This window comes from Paramisgurnus dabryanus, chromosome 21, assembly GCF_030506205.2.
Source record: "Paramisgurnus dabryanus chromosome 21, PD_genome_1.1, whole genome shotgun sequence".
Classification (NCBI taxonomy): domain Eukaryota; kingdom Metazoa; phylum Chordata; class Actinopteri; order Cypriniformes; family Cobitidae; genus Paramisgurnus; species Paramisgurnus dabryanus.
The window spans coordinates 12,365,310-12,386,652 of NC_133357.1; the positions used below are offsets into that span (position 1 = coordinate 12,365,310).

Genomic DNA, 21,343 nt, shown 5'->3' on the forward strand with positions numbered 1-21,343 from the left:
ACTGGGGATCTTCTTCCTCCGCTTAGTTTTTCAGTTTACAAAGTCCGTCATGTAAATAGGGATTAGACATAATGACATATCTCATTGGTTTATTGCACATTAGGCCCAAAATACTCCCATTACTCATTAAAAAAAAGGACCAACCCTTTTCGACCATGCGCTCGGCGCACAAACCATTTTTCCCGTCGTTAAATTAGCAAAAGTGGATTCGGACCCGCCCATTTAGACAATGCGCTTAGATCGTTAAAATAGGGCCCTATCAGTGCAATGACTAACTGTAAGTCATTGTTTCCATATCACGGGAAGACAGCGTACATGGATTATGAAGCAGTGGTGATTCAGTGGAAACTTTAAAGCTACTGTATGTGTAGTCTATAACAGACTCTCTCTGAAGTATGAGAGCATTGTACTGTGACAGCACATAGAGAGAAAGAGAGACTGTACTGATGCATGAGTGCGAGCAGAAGGTCATGTATAATTCAGCTCAATTATCCAGAATGTAATCAGAGCCTCATTCACTCACACTGTATTCACGAGCATACACCTGTGCGCACACACACATACACTTATACACATGTGTGATGTCGGGAGGCAACCCTATATGGCAGACATCAAAGGCTGACCATCTGACCATAAGAGGTTCATATGGACCATGTTGGACTCCATGATGAAATAAACAACTCTATGCAATCTTTCCTTTTTATCAGTATGTGTGTTCTTAAAACCATTATTTTTGTCTTGCAAGTGCGAACTTCTTGTTTTTAAGTAAAAAGGACAATGTCTTAAACTAACGGTATTGTGTATTAAATTAACTTAATATATGTATTCCCATAAATGATAAAAAGGGGATGTTAGGCAGCAAATAAGACTGTGTAGTCCACATTCATTCAAGTTATATGGATTTTAATTCAGATTATTTAAAGGGACAGTTCACCCAAAAATGAAAATTCTGTCATCATTTTCTCATCGACATGTTATAATCCTGTATGATTTTTTTTCTGATGAACACAAAAGATATTTTGATAAATGATGGTAAGCACACAGCTGATTGTAACCAATGACTTCCACAGTAGGGTAAACACATATGATGGAATTCAATGGGTACCGTTAACTGTGTGCTTACCATCATTTATCAAAATATCTTCTTCCTTATTTATCACAATTATTATTATTTGTATTCCCACTATGGAAGTCAATGGTTACAATCAGCTGTGTGCTAGAGCTTTGATTCTCTGCCCGAGCCCGGACTCGACCCGGCCCACAGGCCGGGAAGGGCCGATATTTCCTGCCACCGTCCTCGTGCCAGGTCAGGCCCTTAATAAGGCACATCATGTGTCATGCACAGCGACTCGTCCACTCGCAGTCTCGCACGCATGACACATCACACCTGCTGTGTGTGCTGTACTATAAGCTTAAGTGCAACATGGAGCTTGAAGAAGCAAAGAAAAACATTAAAACAGGAGAATTCACTTTAAGCAAGTTTGGAGGAAAATCAGTGGTATGGAAAAATTTTAAACTACTCTTGGGGAGTGACAAGTGTTGGCTTTGTCTTTTGTAAAATAATATCTTGAGAAAATAATATCTTGTCTAATGTGTAATGTTTTGGAGCACCATTGACTCCATAGTATTTTTTCCTACTATGGAAGGTAATGGTGCTCCAAAATATCTTCCTTTGTGTTCAGCAGAACCAAGAAATGTATACAGGGTTGAATCTTATTTTGGGTGATTAAATTATAACAGATTTGTCATTTTTGGGTGAACTATCCCTTTAAAAACAAAAATGTTTAGGTATTCACTAAAACACAACACACAAATACTGATTAGGAAAATGATTTTTTTGCCTTGCAGTAACATTTCCTTATAAGAATGTCTGTTTGAAATCAGCTAAATAATTTTTCAACCCATCGTCCATAAATATCCAAGTTATGCATCAATGACTGGAGAGGCCTTACATAACTTCAGTGGCTCAGAACTTTGTTATGTATGAGTTAACAGAGGGGGTGAGAGCACAGACCAAAGAAAGTTGAAAGAGGGGGGAAGGTCTTGATTTTTTTTAGAAGGAAAATGGACCGAAGGGGAAATGTGTGTGACCGTCCTTAAAGCAGCTTGCATTACTGTTTTTATTACCTAGCGATTTCCCACAAGGCTTGTTTTCACAGTTTGATACAACCTTTAGATTTTCTTATAAGTTTCTTTATTCCACTAAAGTCTTTTCAAGTCATTACCCACAGGGCATTAAACGGTCATTAAACAGTAGAAAAGGCAAACGCTGGCAGACGCCGTTTCTTACTGTAACTCTTTGCTTTTAATTTAGGCAAAACTCTTTGATTCACCACCAGAACTTGTATAGCAGCATGTGGCAGCTTTTAACAAATTACTACCACTATCAACAACATCCACGATTGTAAATCTGCACTTTTTATTCTTTCACGTGCACATCAGAGACTGTTGAGAGATTGTGTTTTTTGTTCTGGGAGAGTTGTTTATGTGTCTGTGCCTATAGTGTGGGGTTGAGCTCCAGAAATAGACTCGGTGTGTAAAGCAGCAGTGTTATCAAAGGACGTGGACGTGCTTGTTATTTCTCTTTCTTCTCGCCTATTTTTCTAGTGTCCTTCCTGACACTGCCGAGCCTCATGGAGGTGGGCCAATGGACTCACAAGCAAACACACATCCTCATGCAAGCAGTATCAGTAACAGGGGGTCTAAAGGGGGACCGAAATAGAGTGAAATGCTGTGAGGATAAATGGGGTGTTAAAACGGTGAGTGTTAAAAGCCTCTCTGTGTTTTCTCAGCTCTGTTTATGAAAGGAAGTTCTGCTCAATCTTCAACGCTGAAAAGTGCAGTTTCAATACAGCTTCAAATGGCTCTAAAGGGCCCTATCATACACCCGCCGCAAAGCGCGACGCAAGTGTCTTTTGCTAGTTTCAACCCGGCGCAATTATCATTTTCACGTTTAGGGCCACGTTGTTTAATTAGCAAATGCATTTGCAATAAATTTTGCATTGTTGACAAGTTGCTATTTTGAGGCAACTAAAATAGACTACGCCATTGATCAACTAAAACCTGGTCTACAGTCTAAAGTCAATGGCGCAATGTTGTTTTTGTTATTTTATGAGCACATTAGTAATATGCACCTATAAACGGGATGACAATGCACGTTTGCTTATCACACACATGGATGCACAGCAGCACACAAACGTTTTTAAATATGAAAAATTTCAGGATTAAAATGTAAAAAATTATTATTAAGTCTCTTGGACATAAATGAGGACCGAATGAGAAAGGTTATAACGAGTTAAGAGCTGCTTCACCTGTTGCTTTAAACAAATGTAAATATTGCATCTATTTTTAAATGTGTTTTTTAACTCTTTCCCCGCCATTGACGAGATATCTCGTCAATTAAGAGAAAACGCTTCCCCGCCAATGACGAGATTTTCCGTCTTTCCGCAATACCGCTATTATCCACCAGGTGGCGCCCTTCCGCAACTTTTTAAAACCGGAAGTATTGCCCTATGGCAAGCTGCTGCATGTCCGTGTCTGTTCTAAAGATCGCTCTGAATGGGATCTCTATGAAAAGTCCGTCACAAATATGGAATTATTTTTGCTTTTTGCTCAAAATATGGTGTTTTTGCAAAAACCTACCCATATTCAAAAGCTGATTGCAAAAGAACCACTAAAGGTAGGATGAAACGGTTTTTTTTGTTTGAAAGCAGAGGGTCTGTTCTTTCATTTGGTATATTGTATGTTTATTTATTTAAAGAAGAACATTTTCTGGAAGGCATTAAACTTTGGTGAAAATGATGAAAAACGCTGGCGCTGGCTGGCAACTTTTTTTAAAAACGCTGGCGGTGAAAGAGTTAAATGCTACCCCACAGATTTATTGTATATGATGACTTTGTTCCTGTGAATATGGTGAGATGAGAACCTTTTTTAAGTAATGCTTTAAAAAAAAACTCACAGCGCTGTCCGAGTGTTGAAACGGCTCTCCACACGTTTGTAAATTCTTTATCTCTTGTTTGTTACAAAAGAAGTATTTTTAGTTATTTGAGATTACACTGATCATGTAGGCTATTCCTTTCATTTACAGCAATTAAAAGCCTGCTCTTTTTACTTTCATTACTGAAAAGAAAACGACTTTTAAAGGTTTTAATAAAAAAATTACAATTTCAATACAAAGGAAAACAACGCAATTTTTTAACATCAATCTTAAACTGGTGGTCTTCTTCCTCCGCTTAGTTTTTCAGTTTACAAATTCCGCCATCTAAGTAGGAAATCGGCATGTAGCTTTTGCGCACAAACAAAAATTTTTTTCCCGTCGTTTAATTACCAAAAGTGGATTCGGGGACACGCCCATATAGACTATGTGCCATGCGTTTTAGACAATGCGCTTAGATCATTACAATAGCCCTAAATGATCCCAACCGAGGCTCTAGCGAAACTATCATTTTCATCTGGAGAAAGAGGACCATTCCGACATTGCTGTATGTGGAATTATATAAATTAATGTCTTTTTCTAATGTCAGTTTATTGTTTAACTCTTTCCCCGCCATTGACGAGTTATCTCGTCAATTAAGAGAAAACACTTGCATAAAAATAACGTCATCCTGAATTTTTATGTTAATCTGAAATATTGTGATTATCCACTAGACCAGGGGTGTCAAACTCAATTTCATCCCGGGCCACATCAGCATTACGGTTACTCTCAAAGGGCCGGTTGTATTTGAACGACTGTATGAATGTATCAACTCTTTTATTACTGTACATTGCATTATTTTCTCTGCATTTGCTTACTATTGGTTTTGTTAATAACTAAATTAATACCTAGCTTTGAAAGTAGAAGCCCAGGCAAATAATGACAAAGTGTATAGAGTACAACCATTATACAGATTATTTAAAAAATATGTGTGGTGACAAAAACACATGTTGTATGTGAGTACAGTACACTCAAAATGTTATGTTATCCTTCATTGTGCAGGTAATAAAATGAGAGGCATTTTAAGATTTTAAGATCTGTTTTACAATCTCCACCACAATATGCATTTATTAAACACACTCTCGCTGTCGTCATTTCTTGCGCTCTTTGCAAAAAGCTGTAATTTTTTACCTGATTTTGAGTGTCTGATTGACTGACTTCTCATAAATTCAGTGTTGTAGGCTACAGATCAATAGTTTCAATCGTTTATTAAAAGTAATCGATTCAGATGAGTCATTAGTTTGCTTATTTAGCGGGAATAGACGCCTTGTAAACTAATCCCAGCTGGACATCGCGAAACATTTCTGTAAACGAGAAAACATTTTCTCGCTGGATGCACGTGAGCGTGCGCGAGAAATGGAGAGAAAGAACGAGCAGATACTGTCCGTTTCTATATCCAAAGGCTGCAGCCTGCGGAGGTCGTATATGCAGCGTCATCAAACCTGGTTTATTTAAGTTAATTAACCATTACATTCGCACGTCATACGCATATTACAACTATTTACTATAAACGAAGAATAATATTTAACTTTATAATTGTTAATATATTGAAACAAGACAGTCTTGATGACGTATGCAGCCTTGAAACGCGACCTCCGGACGCTGCAGCCTTCACATTAAGATACGGCCACTCTAGAATTGTGTGCGCGCGCGAGGTACTGCTCATTCTCTATCATGCAATCATCAACATTATCAATAATTATATTACAAAAAGACTTTGGCGGGACAAATTTTTTTTTGGTGGCTGCAAAAAAAATCAATGTAGGAAATTACTTGCAAAAAATACAACTTATAATAACAATAAAATAATCTGTAAACTCTCGCGGGCCACATAATTAACATAATTTGTAAACTCTCGCGGGCCAGATGAAATGAGGGGGCGGGCCGGATTTGGCCCGCGGGCCTTGAGTTTGACACCCCTGCACTAGACACTTACCCATTTAATGAAAAAACTGATACCAAAACGTTATTTACTAATTTTAAACTCTGTGTATGTTTTGATAATTGTTCTGAATCTGATCTCTAACAATTTCCTTCATAAAAATGCAATTATTTCAACTTTTTGCTAAAAAAAAATTATTTTTAAATAAAAATGCCTATATTTAGGAGTTTATAAGCAGAGAAAAAAATATAGATAGGATTAAACTTTTTATTTTTTTATTTTGTTTGTTTGTTTGTTTATTGTTTGTTTGAAAGCAGAGTGTCTGTTCTTTCATTTTATATATTTTTAGAAGAATGCGCATGCGGCGAACATTTACGTACACGTAAAAAAACGGACTATACTCTGGGCTTTAATCTTAGCTGGTAAAACTGGTTGACGCTGGTAATCATGCTGAGGTCATGCTGAGCTTTACAAGGCTGATTAGCACAGACTGGGTTGATAAAGGCAGACAGAGAAACTTACATGTTTGATAAAAAGTTGTGCCAGTCGCTCAGGTTCAGCTACACATTTCTCCAGCTCACCCAGAAAATAACTGCTCAAAACAGAGGGAAGATCAGACGTTGAGCAAACCATTAGACATCAGGCACAGATATTCAACATACTTCATGCATTTCTAACACATAGATTAACCGTAAGATCATTTGTTGCTTTTTACACTGGTTAAAGTCGCCATGAAACAGAGGTAGCGATTGCCTTATTTTCCCCGTGGTGACATATATCCGAATGAAACGGATTTTGATATGAAATAAGGCAGGGCTGGATTTGAATTTGTCCATCGAGATCTAATTGGATCGTTTGAAGTTGGGTCGTGTTGCTAATTGCTAATCGCTGCGATCTTCTCCCAGACCCCGCCCACCTACCATACTTTTGACCGGAAGTGAAGAGAGATCGTTTTGAGGAGGGGAGGAGATTTGCATTTTTGATTAAAGATTATGAAGACACACAAATTTTTTTAAAATAATGAAGCTCACAAATAAGTCATTTGTTAATAATACCACAATATTAAAAATATATATATAGTTTTTCATTTCAATTTCATTGCGACTTTAAGCGATCCGAATTTACACTTTAAACAAAGAGCTGGAAACAGTTTAGTCTGAAATTGTCCTTAAGGCTTAATTTTTTTTAAAGATTCTGTGTCTCATTTATACACACGCACACACATACATACATACATACATACATACATACATACGAATACAGATAAACCCACTCTTTATGCCAGTCGTAGATCTGATGAATATTCCCAAAGACTATTTTGTCTTTTCCCTTCATATCTTCTGGCACTCCTTTAGCATTCATACTGGCCATGTAGCCCTGCGAAAAGACATTACGTTATAAATGAAGACAGCGCATGACCCACAGAGCACTCAATTGCAATAATACTTCACCATTTCATCTGTGACAGTAAAGTATTGGTCTATCCAGCTATTTTAAACTCCTGGCATCATTAGTTTGATTTATAATGTCATCAGTATTACAGCTGAGACGGATACAGGTCAGATGATACAGCAAATCTAATTCAACAGTGATTAAATGCTCTGAAATGCATTTGCTTGTATTACAAGAGATTGATACCATTCCAGCGGCATTGATCAAATCCTCATGTGATTTGTTAATAGATGTTTTCAATGCCACTTCAAAAGCCATTTATTTATGTTGTGAATGCAGCTCACCTCCACAATAAGTCCTAGATCAGCTACATACAGCTTTTCTGTCTCTATCAATTCCTTAAGTACATACCTACAATAGAGAGAGGTGGTTAGTTGAGCTCTCGTTGCTTTCATGAATTCATCTGATAACAAAACAATACTGACAGAACACAAAACGTGGCGAGGGTTTAATATAGCATCATAATGTTAGCAGAGCTCAAGCTGCATATTAATAATCTGGAAGCTATCTATGGACAAGATGAAGGGTGTTTTTAATAGAAATGTGCACATATGATGTCAATGCCGGTGCATATCTTGTATTGCCTCTATATTGCAATTTTTCGAAAAAGAGGCCGTAATATAGGTCTACATGAAGCATTTTACTCATGTTACATAAAGACTATTAACAACATGATGTCTTTGATTTCACACACACATGCTTTTTTCTAAGGCACTCCTCCGGTCCTCTTCGCTGTCTATGGTGGTTGACGATTGGCTGGAAGTGTCGTCCATGTACAGGGAGCTGTTGTCTTCCGCGTGTAGACTGGTGCAATGGGTGATCTGCAGACACAGAGGGAATAACTGCGTATAAGAGATGAGACATCGTGCTTAAAAGTTCCTCACTCTTCAGACAGAGACAGCGAGCGGTTGTAATAGCTCAGGTTGCCAAGGTGACAGGAAAGGAGCATGCTGGGTCTTCTTGTGACAGTGACTGCATGCTAACAAGAATCCGCAAACATGACACCATTATTTGCTAAACTATTGCGCCACACTGCATTTCATCTAATGCATTTACCATTTTCAATTCAATTTAACCACGTGTAAAATACTTTTTAAAGGCATGGCCATGTATTGTAATTATATCATTTGCATTTACATTCATGCATTTGGGAGAGGCTACTATCCAAAGCAAAAGTTAATTTAAGCTACACAAATGTGTGGAAGCCACATAATTTGCAGTGCTCTACCGAGCTACAACAAGGGTGGCACACGTCATGAAAAGTGATGCGAAAACATTTCGATCGCCCCCTGGTGGCTGGCTGCAGTATAGGTCATGCAACCCGCCCTCTCCATGTAAATGAATGGTACGTGAGCCAAACTTCAAAATAAAGTTACACTTCAAATTATTTTTTACAAATAATGACTTGCGCCAGCCCAAGCCATTATGCTGGCGTTAAATAGCGACTGTCGGGATTTATTAAAGACGTGCAGTGGATAATTACAGCTGAAAAGGTGCACATGCATTTCTAGGAGTTACCCTTTCAGACGCAAAATATATGGATTATTTAAATGATTTTAGGCAACCTGATTCACTAATGTTTGCACACGTGATATTGCGCCATTATTTAACGCTGAAAAAAGCTCATTAACTCATTTTGCACTGGAAGTAAATAAAATCACTAGTAGAAGTGAGTCAGAAGTAGATCCAACAGCAGGTGTTTCAAAACTTCTTGTAACCCTTAATTTTTTGTTCTCCTTTTTAGTGTACTTTGGCTTCGTTAGCTGAGATTTCAAACCCCGAATTTGTAGCTGAGATGTCCGTGGTGCGGAACTCAAGCGCATCAGGCGTTAGTAGATCACCTGCACCTGCAAGACCATCAGCTCTGCTTATTTGTGACCCTGAACTTATTTGCGCTGCTCTTAGTAGATTTCATTGGTCATAATGGAAATCAGCTGTTGCACCTGTGTTATTTAATTTGGACTTTTTTAGTAAAAAACCACTCCCATCTGCGCTTTTTTGGAATTGCGCTCTCGCGTTAATTTGCCCCGTTTAGTAAATCTGGCCCTTTAGCTATATTTTTTATAAATTCACAATAAATTATTAAAAAAATTATATAAAATGACAATTTTTACTTAAACTCATAAAAAATAAAATAAAAAATATATTAAAAAATTACAATTTCAACTTGATTTTATAAGTTAGGTCGACTTTTCACAAGCAAAAACTTAAAATAGTAGTTTAAATTGACTTGCAAAACCAAGTTGTTTTAACTTCATACTGCATATTATTTTACAGTGTGGAGATCTTTTTTACAGTCTATGGCAGTGTAACTCATTGCGCAGCTTGCAAGCCTCATGCTGCTCGGCAAACTTTAATTTGTGGCTTGGCTGTACATAATACGATGATTTGATCATGCAGGCATGCGCTTTTTCTGCCTTTTCTGCTCCGGATGCCAACTTTGTTAGAAAACCACACCCATTATATCAAAACGCACGTCAATAAGCATGTTCAACTGTATTTAGTGCTTGTCATATGACATCAAAGTACCGTGAGATCAGACTGCTTGTTATGCACGCATAATGCTTTCGAATTGCTTTCGCGGGACAGTACGTTAACTAGCAAATAGTTCTGTGCAGCGCCGCATAAATTTAAGAGAAAGGTGGCCCCCTAGTGGTTCGGCACAGTAAAGAATGCTTAGCATTAAGGAAATCCATTTCTTTGTCATTAAGGGAAGTCATCTTCGTCTCAGTTACAAATTTGACTGGTAAATTATAAAGAACAATTATTCGCCCTTTTGTATTAATTGACATGCATATTGTAAAATATGCAGCATGAAGTTTGGTTTTGCAATCAATTCAACTTACTATTTTAAGTTTTGGCTTAAAAAAAGTTGACATAACTTATAAAATACATTTTTTAAGTTTAAGTAACATAAAAATATATGTTGATTTGACAAAAATGCTGCAGGTTTTTTACAGCGTATGACGACTGATAAGACGATGATATTACTGGATGTAACTTTTGATACTTTGCGGGAAAAGTGTCTCTCCTATAGACCCCTTCAAGGTTTGTAAACATTGAATGACTATCGGGTGCGCGCGCAGCATGGGGTCAAACTGTTCATACCATCCAGGCTTTATAATTTAATCTAACACGGCTGAAAAATGATGACTTACCTCAAATGAAGTGAGCACTAAACACAAGCCTCTTTGATATTTGCATTGTCCCAGTCTGCACGTTAATAGCTTGCAGCCGCAGATGTTGTATTTTTTTGTTTTTGAGATTCTGCATGAATCGCGAAAACTTAACGGAAGACCTGGTGCGATTTTCAAAGCCCACGACGTAAGTAGGCATTTTTGACGATACCGAATAATACGCAACTCAATCTGCTGTAATGACTTTTCTGACCCCGACATGCGCAGTGGGAACCGCCTGTGACGTGAACCGTGAAGGGGTCTATAGACTTTGACATATCAGTGTGGCTCTCATGTAAAAAAATTCTTTACTTTGTAAACATGCTTCTCTTTTGTAAATGATGCTTACTATTCATTGCACCTTACAAAAGGCTGCTTGTTTTTCCCTTTAGACAGATTTAATGGGGGTTTCATTCCTAAACTGCAAAATTTGCCCTAACGCAGACAGCGCATGCAAATAAACAGCGCTATCAACGGGAGAAATTTCTTCTAGGCAAATTCGACCCTCAATTATAAAGCCACTGACCTCAGTCACCATGTTCTTACTAAAGCTGCCAAACTGCTCTGGTTGACACAAACCATTGTTTTAGCTGAGGATCGATGAGCGTACAGGCCTACGAGTTATGCGGTGCTTTGAGACGGAAAAGGAAGTTCAAAGACGTCCTGTCTTTGTTACTGTGTTTGTTAACCACATCATAGGTAAAACTAGGACATGAACTATGGTATAAATCACACTTGTTATCATGTCCCTTACAAGTGTTAATAGTGGTGCTCATGGTTAGGGGTGTGAACAAATGGTTTTTATTAAATAACCCATCAATATTTGTGCTATACAGGCAGGTAAAGTAATCAGACTTGTGATAAAATGGGTGGCTCTTTTGATTTGAGCCACTAAATAACCACCCATAAATAGCATAGGGTAAACACTAGAGCAACCACGTATCAATGCAGTAAAACTACAGAAAACCTTAGCAACCCAGAACAACTCCTTAGCAACATAGTTACACAAAAACAAGCACTGTTACTTGTCATCTAGCTGACACAGACTTCTCTGTGTGACATAAAACACTGTGCGTCATATCATAGCTGTTAAACAGTTCAAATCAATGGTACATTTTAAGTGACAGTACACAGGTAATGAATGAATGAGGTATCAGTACAGACAGAAAGCCATAGCCAATTATCAGCAAAGAAAGACAGAACGACTTATTGTTTTCCCATAAAACCCTGCAGTTTGTTTGCGTATGAGTGTCAATGGACGTTTGTCTGAAAGACAAACAAACAAAACAGGGATTACACTCATTCGCAAGACTCCCCCCGTAAACAAGAGTGTTTAGATGCTTGGTAACAGCACAATAACCTGTTGGAGTCACAGCTTTTATTCCTATGGCTACAAGACCAACAATTTCTCTCTCACAAAAAGACACAGTACACTGCTCTTCCACTTTAACATCACATATCCTCTTCGAACAAACAAGCTTCAGTAGCAAGGATTCTTATAGTGAGACCTTGCACGTCTCCTCCATCTATTCTCCTATCGCTTTCTTTCAGGTTGTTTGTAGGAGCACTTCCTTTGCTTATGCGTGAACTGTGTATTACTGTATTGTACCTGTGTGTGTGTGTGTGTGTGTGTGTGTGTGTGTGTGTGTGTGTGTGTGTGTGTGTGTGTGTGTGTGTGTGTGTGTGTGTCTGTGTGTGTCTGTGTGTGTGTGTGTGTGTGAGAGAGAGAGAGAGAGAGAGAGAGAGAGAGAGAGAGAGAGAGAGAGAGAGAGAGAGAGAGAGAGAGAGGCCCTATCTTGCACCCAGCGCAATTGACTTTGTCAGTGAGGCATGTATCATTCGTATTTTGCGCCGGCGCACAGCGGGTTTTTCCCTCCACAGATGCACGTCAGCAAACTAGGGAATGAACTTGCGCTCCCTGGGCGGTTCAGCGCAAAAAGGAGGCGTGTTGCGGCGCAAACCATCTCTTATGCTATTTTGCAGTTTCAAAAAACAATTGCGCTACTAACCAAAAAAAACTAGTCTAAAGTCAGTGGCGCGTTGCGCGTGGTTCATTATGCTATTTTAAGGGCGCATGCTTGACCATAATGTATAGCGTGCACAACGCGCATACACTTTGCTTATCTAATCTACACAGATGCAACAGTTATTTTTGCAAATCATAAATTGTTACACTTAAAAATATTAATACACGAGATAAGGGGAATCATAGTGGTGAGCATTGTGGTGATAGTTTTTATTTATTCTCATGCAAATAACGATTAAAATATTTTCATAACTTTGTTGTGTGGCTGTATTACGTTTATTTTATGTAAATAATAGTTAAAATGTTTTCATTATAAACCTTAATGTATATGAACTTGATTTGTAAGAGTACTTTGGGGTTGGACCTTGCTTGCGTTTCTTGGGTCCGATTTCAAAGCCCCCAAACCCTTTCAGCGGTGAGGGTGGACGCAGCGATGTCCTCTGCTGGCGTCAAGTCCTGAGGCAGATCCACCTCCCGTTACACGGCGTGCCCGATTTATGCTGGCAAGCGTGGGATTCCCCCGTACAAGGACGTCGGTCTCCTCGGCTGTGAACCGCTCCTGGCGTGCGCCTGGTAAATCCGTCATAATAATAGCAACCCGCCATGGAACTTGCGCCCTTGCGTTTAAAGGGAATGTTGGATAGCGTCCTGATTGGTTTATTTGACGTTACGCCCAAACCACACCTATGAATAATGAACCTACTTCAGACCAACCCCTTATTGATTTGCGCCCGGCGCAAGAGTTATTTCTCACGCCGGGAAAATAGCAACAGCGCCCAAGATCCGCCCACAAACTCACTTGCGCGTTGCGCTTCGCACTTGCGTTTCAGATCGTTAAAATAGAGCCCAGAGAGAGAGAGAGAGAAATGTCAGACATTCCATGAAGAGATGATGTGGATTACAATAAACGGAAATTCCATAAGCATTTCAAATACAGCCATTCTAATTTATTACGTTGTGAAAATTCATGAAATCCTAAAATGTTTTTTGTTTAAATATTTGTTAACCCTTTACAATAAGAGTTGTATTTGTTAACATTAGTTAACACATTTGCTAACATGAACTAACAATGAACAATACTCCTACAGCATTTATTAATATTAGTAAATGTTAATTTTAGCAAATGTCAATTAAGCGCAAAGGGCAAGTGACTTTGTGGGCGGATCTTGGGCGCTGTTGCTATTTTCCCGGCGGGAGAAATAACTCTTGCGCCAGGGGCAAATCAATAAGGGGTTGGTCTGAAGTAGGTTCATTATTCATAGGTGTGGTTTGGGCGTAACGTCAAATAAACCAATCAGAACGTCATCCAACATTCCCTTTAAACGCAAGTGCGCAAGTTCCATGGCGGGTTGCTATTATTAAGATGGATTTACCAGGCGCACGCCAGGAGCGGTTCACAGCCGAGGAGACCGACGTTCTTGTAAGAGCAGTGAAAGGTAGTTGTTTTGTATGGGGATGGGAGAAACCCGCCCAAATCAGCGTAGTTTAAACAGGCGTGGGAGGAAAAGGCCGCAATTGTCTCATCAGCTGGCATCCCCAGGACGTTGCGCCGCAAGCGCTACAATGATGTCAGGAGACGGGGGAATCCCAAGCTTGCCAGCATAAATCGGCCACGCCGTGTAACGGGAGGTGGATCTGCCTTTACACAGACGCCAGCAGAGGACATCGCTGCGTCCACCCTCACCGCTGAAAGCCAAGAAACACAAGCAGTCCAACCCCAAAGTACACTTACAAATCAAGTTCACATACATTAAGGTTTCTTATGAAAACATTTTAATTATTATTTACATAAAATAAACGTAATACAGCCACACAACAAACTTATGAAAATATTTTAATCGTTATTTGCATGATCATTTTTTAATGCAGCCACACAAAATAAATAAAAACTATCACCACAATGCTCACCACTATGATTTCCCTTATCTCATGTGTTAATATTTTTTATTGTAACAATTTATGATTTGCAAAAATAACTGTTGCATCTGTGTAGATTAGATAAGCAAAGTGTGTGCGCGTTGTGCACACTTTACATAATGGTCAAGCATGCGCCCTTAAAATAGCATAATGAACAACGTGCAACGCGCCACTGACTTTAGACTAGTTTTTTCTGGTCAGTGGCGCAATTGTTTTTTGAAACTGCAAAATAGCATCAGGGATGGTTTGCGCTGGAACACGCCTCCTTTTTTGCGCTGAACCGCCCAGGGAGCGCAAGTTCATTCCCTAGTTTGCTGACGTGCGTCTGTGGAGGGAAAAACCTGCTGTGCGCCGGTGCAAAATATGAATGATACATGCGTCACTGACAAAGTCAATTGCGCTGGGTGCAAGATAGGGCCCATAGAGTTGTTTCCTCATGCTAAAAGTAGGCAAAGTGTCAAAAAAGCAGTTGGGCGTGTTACAGAATATTTCTGTGCCGAATGCACTTCGCCAGGGTTCGTACAAGTTTTTGAAATTTGGCTCTCCCTGTGATGTTATAAGGAACTCTTATTATAATAATACCGCCCCTAAATCTGCACTATCCAACCACAGCACTGCCATTTATTGCAGAGAGAAAGAGAGAGAAAAAATAATTGACAGCACAATTGAGTGTAAATTGCATCAAAACACCATCATTCTGATCAGTGTTTGTATTTCATCAGCTCATTTGCATTTTTAAGGACACACCCAAAACGGCACATTTTGCTCACACCTACAAAGTGGCAACTTTAAAATACTATAATAAATTATCTATATGGTATTTTGAGCTAAAACTTCACATGAGTATTCTGGGGACACCAAAGATTTATTTAACATCTTAAAAAAAAATTGCGACATGTCTCCTTTAAACTTTTAAAAAGCTCACAAGTAAGGTATACACTAATTACAAAATAGGGTATTGATATTTTAATATTTTGTAGTCATTGTCCTAGGCTATGTCTTTATAAACTTTGCACGTGTTGTGTATAATTTCCCCAAGCCTCCTTAAATTCTTCTCAGAAGCTGAGCTTCAGTTTATATTCCAAACACACCAAAGCAACATGCAAACATAATTTTTAAAGCATCTTTTATCAAAGAATTTACATTAAGGGGGAAGTTGGACATCACTTATGGCCACTACTGTATATTGTGTAAACATGCATCAAGGGAGTTTACATTTTTCACTGGAAAAATAAACATTTTAAAGTAAACAGTAAATGAAACTATCAGAGTAATGCTGTATGGTGTAATGTTATGTCCCAGACTTTGCTTATGTGTGTGTTCCACCACGCCTCTCTGTGTGTAATATTACACTGTTTTGTTGTGTTTCTCGTACAAGGTTGTGTTTGTGTGTTTTAGAGCATGAGTGCTCCTGACTGGCTCACAGGTTTACTCAGCGATCATTTCCAGATGTCTTTTGGCAAAGCCTGGAGGAGAGCCCCCTCGCTTTTAATTTTCCCCTTTTTATCTCCTTGCTTTCCATCTTGAAGTCTTTGCTTGTCCCTTTAATAAAATCTGAGATCATAATGCTTGTTTTTTTCTACAGGAAATTGTGTTAAAGTTAGCTAAAGCACAGGGAGGTAATCCAACGTAACGTCCCTTCCTCCATTATGCCGGGGATGACGGGACTAACGCTACGGTTATATCATCAGCGGCTTCGTGCTCAAACTGCTGTGTCAGACCCCCATTTGTGCAGAGAATAAAACAACACAGTCAGTTTCATAAACATGTGCCGCATTCCTCTATCCGTGAGACAGGCCGAATCGGACGAGTGCTTACATATTCATTCAGGAATTTTCCATTAGCCAACAAATAATAAACTCACACTGAATCCCCACAGCACACATCTCTCTGTGTCAGGTCCAAAGTAATATGTCAGTGCACTGAATGAAAGGGAGGCATGTCAAGAATGAACTGTAAACCGAAATATAAACTACATATCAGCTTCTCAATGGAGAAAGACAGGAAATATAAAGCATCGAGTAAATTATCTGCATATTTATGACAAAGAAAATCTTCATCATTATCATCATTCATCATCAGTCTTCATGTGTGTATTCATTTATGTGCATTGGCTCAAATAGTGCAATTTTTTTGCATTAAAGCAAAAGGCAGACATACTTAATAGATACCAAAGACACTAATACTAATTTCCTGTAGCTCAGTTGGAGGAGCATTGTCAGTAAACTGATGTACATTCACTTACAAAAAATAAATGCACTGGAAGTCGTTTTGGCTGAAAGCATCTGCTTAATGAAATATACCGGTATTCATTTATTTACTGTATTCATCTTTTGTTTATTGGTTAAACTTCATGCATGTTACACACAGTACAAACTCCTGATTCTGGACATCTGAATGGCTGGACTGACCTGTGTTTGTCCTATTGTAGTAAATCCCTGTGGTGAGTCGGATTCGTAGCTGTGAGACTGCAGGATACCTGGATCGTAGTTGCCGGGAGCAGACAAGCCATCTCTCCACTCCTGTACACACATCACACACAACATGTAGCTTTAAAACAGCCAGGATCTGCAGATTTTACACTCAAACAATACAGACGTTAAAATACAACCCACCCATAATTCCACTATGAGGAGTGGGTGTTAAAAAGCTATTACAGGTCAAAACAGACAACCAGCACATAGTTTATTTAAACAGAAGCAAACCACAGGGCTCTAGTGAGCAATTGGCTGCACAATGTGGTGCAATTCACACTGTCATATGAAAAACATGAGTGGGATAGGAAGACACTTGTGGTGTGCTGATATCTGATGTTTTCTTTGAGAGACAGGTTCATAGATATAGTCTGATGTCGAGAGAAAATACAAAAACATTGAGATTCCTATGGTTCCAAACAGGGATGAATTTAGAAGCCACCAAACACTTCCATGTTTTCCCTATTCAAAGACTGTTACATGAGTAGTTACACAAATAAGTATGGTGGCACAAAACAAAACTTTTGTTTGGAGCCATAGTAATGAATGGGGCTAGGCTAAATGCTAACACATTCAAGAAGCGATGTACAAAGATTAAAAGTGCACGCATTGAAAAAAGATAGGTATGTATTAATTCATCAAAGTTGAAGTAAGAACATAGTAAAATATTGAAAAACGGTGGTGTTTTCCTTTAATACTAAATATTCTAGTATATATACTACAGATCATCAAGTCATTATAGTTAAAGGGGCCATGTCACAAAAATTTTTTAAGATGTCAAATAAATATTCGGTGTCTCCAGCGCACATATGTGAAGTTTTAGCTCAAAATATCATATAGATAATTTATTATAGCATTTTAAAGTTGCCACTTTGTAGGTGTGAGCAAAAATGTGCCGTTTTGGGTGTGTCCCTTAAATGCAGTGATGGGAATAACGGCGTTATAAGTAATTGGCGTTAGTAACTGCGTTATTTTTTTCAGTAACGAGTAATCAAATAAATTACTGTTTCCCCCGTTATAACGCCGTTATTGTTACTGACATTAAAATGCTGCGCATTACTAAAATTGATCTTACTGTAGTGATTTTCAGCCACGTATGCTCACTCTCTCAGCCAAACACTGTTTTTCTCTTGTGTGTGTTGTGAGAAACATAACGGATGATGATTGGCTTCATTTCCATCGGTAGCCAACCAGAGGCAGAGTTCACAAAAAGGCCCGCCCACACGCGCAGTCCAAGTCCGAGGAGCGAGCAGCAGTGTTAAAAAGTCTGAGCAACTTGGTCACTTTGTCGCTAGATTTAGCAACTTTCTATCACTTTAGCGACTTTATAGGACAAATCTAGCTATCTTTTCTGGCGTGGTTGGAGACTTTTGTAGACTGACATGAAAATACGCGTCGTTTTCTCTTCTCAACGAGCAGCGGTGCTGCTGCTGACTGTGCCCCATCTCAAAGCACTGACATGCAGCCCGGTCATCACGCATCAATCACTCCGAAAACACCGGCGACAGGGCGATGGCACGTACAACAAGCTCAAAGGTAGCGGTCGCAAACACGAAGTATAAAGCACTACTTTTCCATTGTTGAGGTGAAAGGCAAGAATGTTTATGTAATGTGCAACTTATGCCCATTAGGAAAAAGTCTCTCCACGTCTGTGGCAAGTAATTCTGATCTAATAAAGCACCTCACGTCACATGCTGCCACAAAATTAGTGATTTCTCTTTAGTATCCATTTTAGTCATTTAACATATTTAATTTTGTAAGGGGCATTCAAGTTATTTGAAATTGAAGTTATTTTTTTAAAGTAACGCAGTAATTACTTTTCCTGGTAATTAATTACTTTTATAATAATGTAACGCAGTTACTAACTCAGTTACTATTTGTGAGAAGTAATTAGTAACTATAACTAATTACTATTTTAAAGTAACGTTCCCAACACTGCTTAAATGCAAATGAGCAGATGAAGTGCAAACACTGATCACAATGATGGTGGTTTGATGCAATTGAAACCCAATTGTGCTGTGAATTATTTTCCCTCTGTCTTTCTCACTGCACTAAATGAAAGTGCTGTGGTTGGATAGTGCAGATTAAGGGGCGGTATTATTATAATAAGGGCTCCTTATGACATCATAAAGAGAGCCAAATTTCAATTACCTATTTTTTCACATGCAAGTTAATGGGTTGATCTTTTTCACATTTTCTAGGTTGATAGAAGCACTGGGAACCCAATTATAGCACTAAAACATGGAAAAAGTCAGATTTTCATTCCATGGCCCCTTTAAGAATAAAGAATAGTATACATTAACAACGGGTGTTAATTACTAGGGATGCCTAATGATTAGTCGCGATTATACATGCATGTATAATTGTAAGAAAAAATATATTTATATAATAAATATTTATATTTATATGTAATATAAATTATATGTATACACATGCAAATGTTTCTTAAATATACATGCATGTGTGTGTGTGTGTGTGTGTGTGTGTGTGTGTATTTATACATTATTATAATACACAGTACACGCACATATATTATATAAACAAAAACGTTTTTTTCTGCAAACAATTAGTCGCCACTAATCGTTAGGCAGCCATAGTAATTACTATAAAATACTTCAGTATGTGTAACCACATATATTATTTATTGGATTGTTTTGTGTGTGCTACCTTTCTTTAAAAAATGCTAGCTGGTTTTATATTTTGAAATCCAACCCCAATTCAGTGTGGCTTAAGTATCCAAAAACTTTTTGGGGTACTGTAATTGTACTGTTTGATTACAATATTCATACACTATTTAAAAAGTACATTAAACCTCACCAGTTCTTTGTCTATGACTGGCAGGATGGTGAATTGCTCCTCTGTTGTTTGTGAATTGCCCAGGTCTTGGCTGCTCTTGGTAGGTTGAGGCGGGGGTTTGCCCTCCAGTCTGCGGACCTGCCGCTCCCCTTTGGCTGCTCCGGCCGCCCCAACGCTGAGCTTACGCACAGGATTGGTAAGCCACTTCTTCAAGGTGCTGACGGAGCGGCGGGAGCCAGGGGAGTTTGGGGCCGAACTACCTGAAGTTTGGGGTGGTAGAGAGGCCACAGAGGTGGAGATACTGCCCTCACTGCCTGCGGCTGAGTATGAGTCTGTGCAGACAAAAGGAAGGGAGAGGAAAATGGAAAGAAAATAAAGCTCCATTAAATATAACACATTTTACATAAGCACACATATACTTACACACAAGGGTCACATAGCATATAAAACCAGAGAAAATGTTCTTGACCAGAGGTTGCTGTTTTATAGCTTAGATTTAAGGAAGTTGTTTTTTCAATATCAGCGAAAAGAGTTATAAAAACAGACCAGATGGTAATAGGAAAGATTTAGATTTAAAATCGTTAAACCTATACAGAAATTACGAATGCAAACATCAAGCTGTCAATATAAGAAAATTAAAACTTTTAATCTAAGCTTTTTAGGACTTACTGATGGGCTTTTTAGGGCATTTCCTAGGCTTTTAGTGAAGCATGTTCATCCTTACTTATCTGGCTTACAAAGCACATATAGCCCTGTGTTGACAGGTCCCATTTCACACATCCCAGTTTGTGTTAATCACATGAGGGCCTATCAGACCAGTTCATGGCAGACCTGAAGGAGCTACACTGGTTATCCAAGCTGTCGTGTGACCCTGGGGAACCAAATATAGACCCCGCCCCAAAGTCGAGGCGCAGGCTCACACTGCGGTGCTGGTGTCAGAGGGACCCTGGGAAATGAGCAGAAAGGGACGTCCACAGGAAGCACACTTTAATCCTCATCCACAGGAAGGTCACCAACGTTTTTTTTTTTTGTTCTCTCTCCACATTGTGCCCCCCCAACTCTTTTCCTGACCCAGAACAGTGGCTGTCGAGGTTATCTGCAGCAACAAGGGCGAGCATTGCCTGTTATAGTCTCTCACCCTTCTTATCCAGCCTCTGCTTGACCTCCTGATTCAGCCCTGTACAAGGCCTGACAGAACGGGACACACACATACACGAACAGCACTCTCTGCCCAGAGACATGCAGTGCTAGATGTCAAGCTGTGTCAGTACTGACTATATAACTAGCTAAAACGGCATTTTTGCAAGGAAAACCCATAGGAAAAATGTATTGCTTAGAAATTCCTTTCATTCCTCAGGAGACTTGGTAGAGTTCTTGGTTGTATTTCTTTTAAGCCTCAGTCTCAGATGTTTTATCAGAAATTGCTTAGAAAATATATATAGAGTTTAGACCAGATCCGGTCTCTGGGGGGCATTCACAAGCCGTGACCCCCCATACAGGTTGTTGTGCCCCCCTACACTTTTTTTTATTGATTTAATATATATCAAAATAATTAAAATAAATTAAACATTGAATGTTTCATGACTTTTAATGTAATTGAATGAGGAAAATATAGTTGATATGTTTTTTTTATTAAAATAGACCCAT

General features: G+C 38.8%; 1 protein-coding gene across 2 annotated transcripts in view; it reads right to left on the reverse strand.

Moving 5' to 3' along the window:
- Positions 1 to 21,343, reverse strand: part of arhgef25a (Rho guanine nucleotide exchange factor (GEF) 25a) — a 95,300-nt gene that overhangs the window by 11,256 nt on the left and 62,701 nt on the right. For both annotated transcript variants that reach the window (XM_065285616.2, XM_065285617.2), the window contains 6 exons: positions 19,718 to 20,028; positions 16,838 to 16,948; positions 8,004 to 8,128; positions 7,592 to 7,658; positions 7,129 to 7,232; positions 6,378 to 6,447 (listed from right to left, as the gene is read on the reverse strand). In XM_065285616.2, the coding sequence (XP_065141688.1) occupies positions 6,378 to 6,447; positions 7,129 to 7,232; positions 7,592 to 7,658; positions 8,004 to 8,128; positions 16,838 to 16,948; positions 19,718 to 20,028 (788 nt within the window). The remainder of the gene's footprint in view (positions 1 to 6,377; positions 6,448 to 7,128; positions 7,233 to 7,591; positions 7,659 to 8,003; positions 8,129 to 16,837; positions 16,949 to 19,717; positions 20,029 to 21,343) is intronic.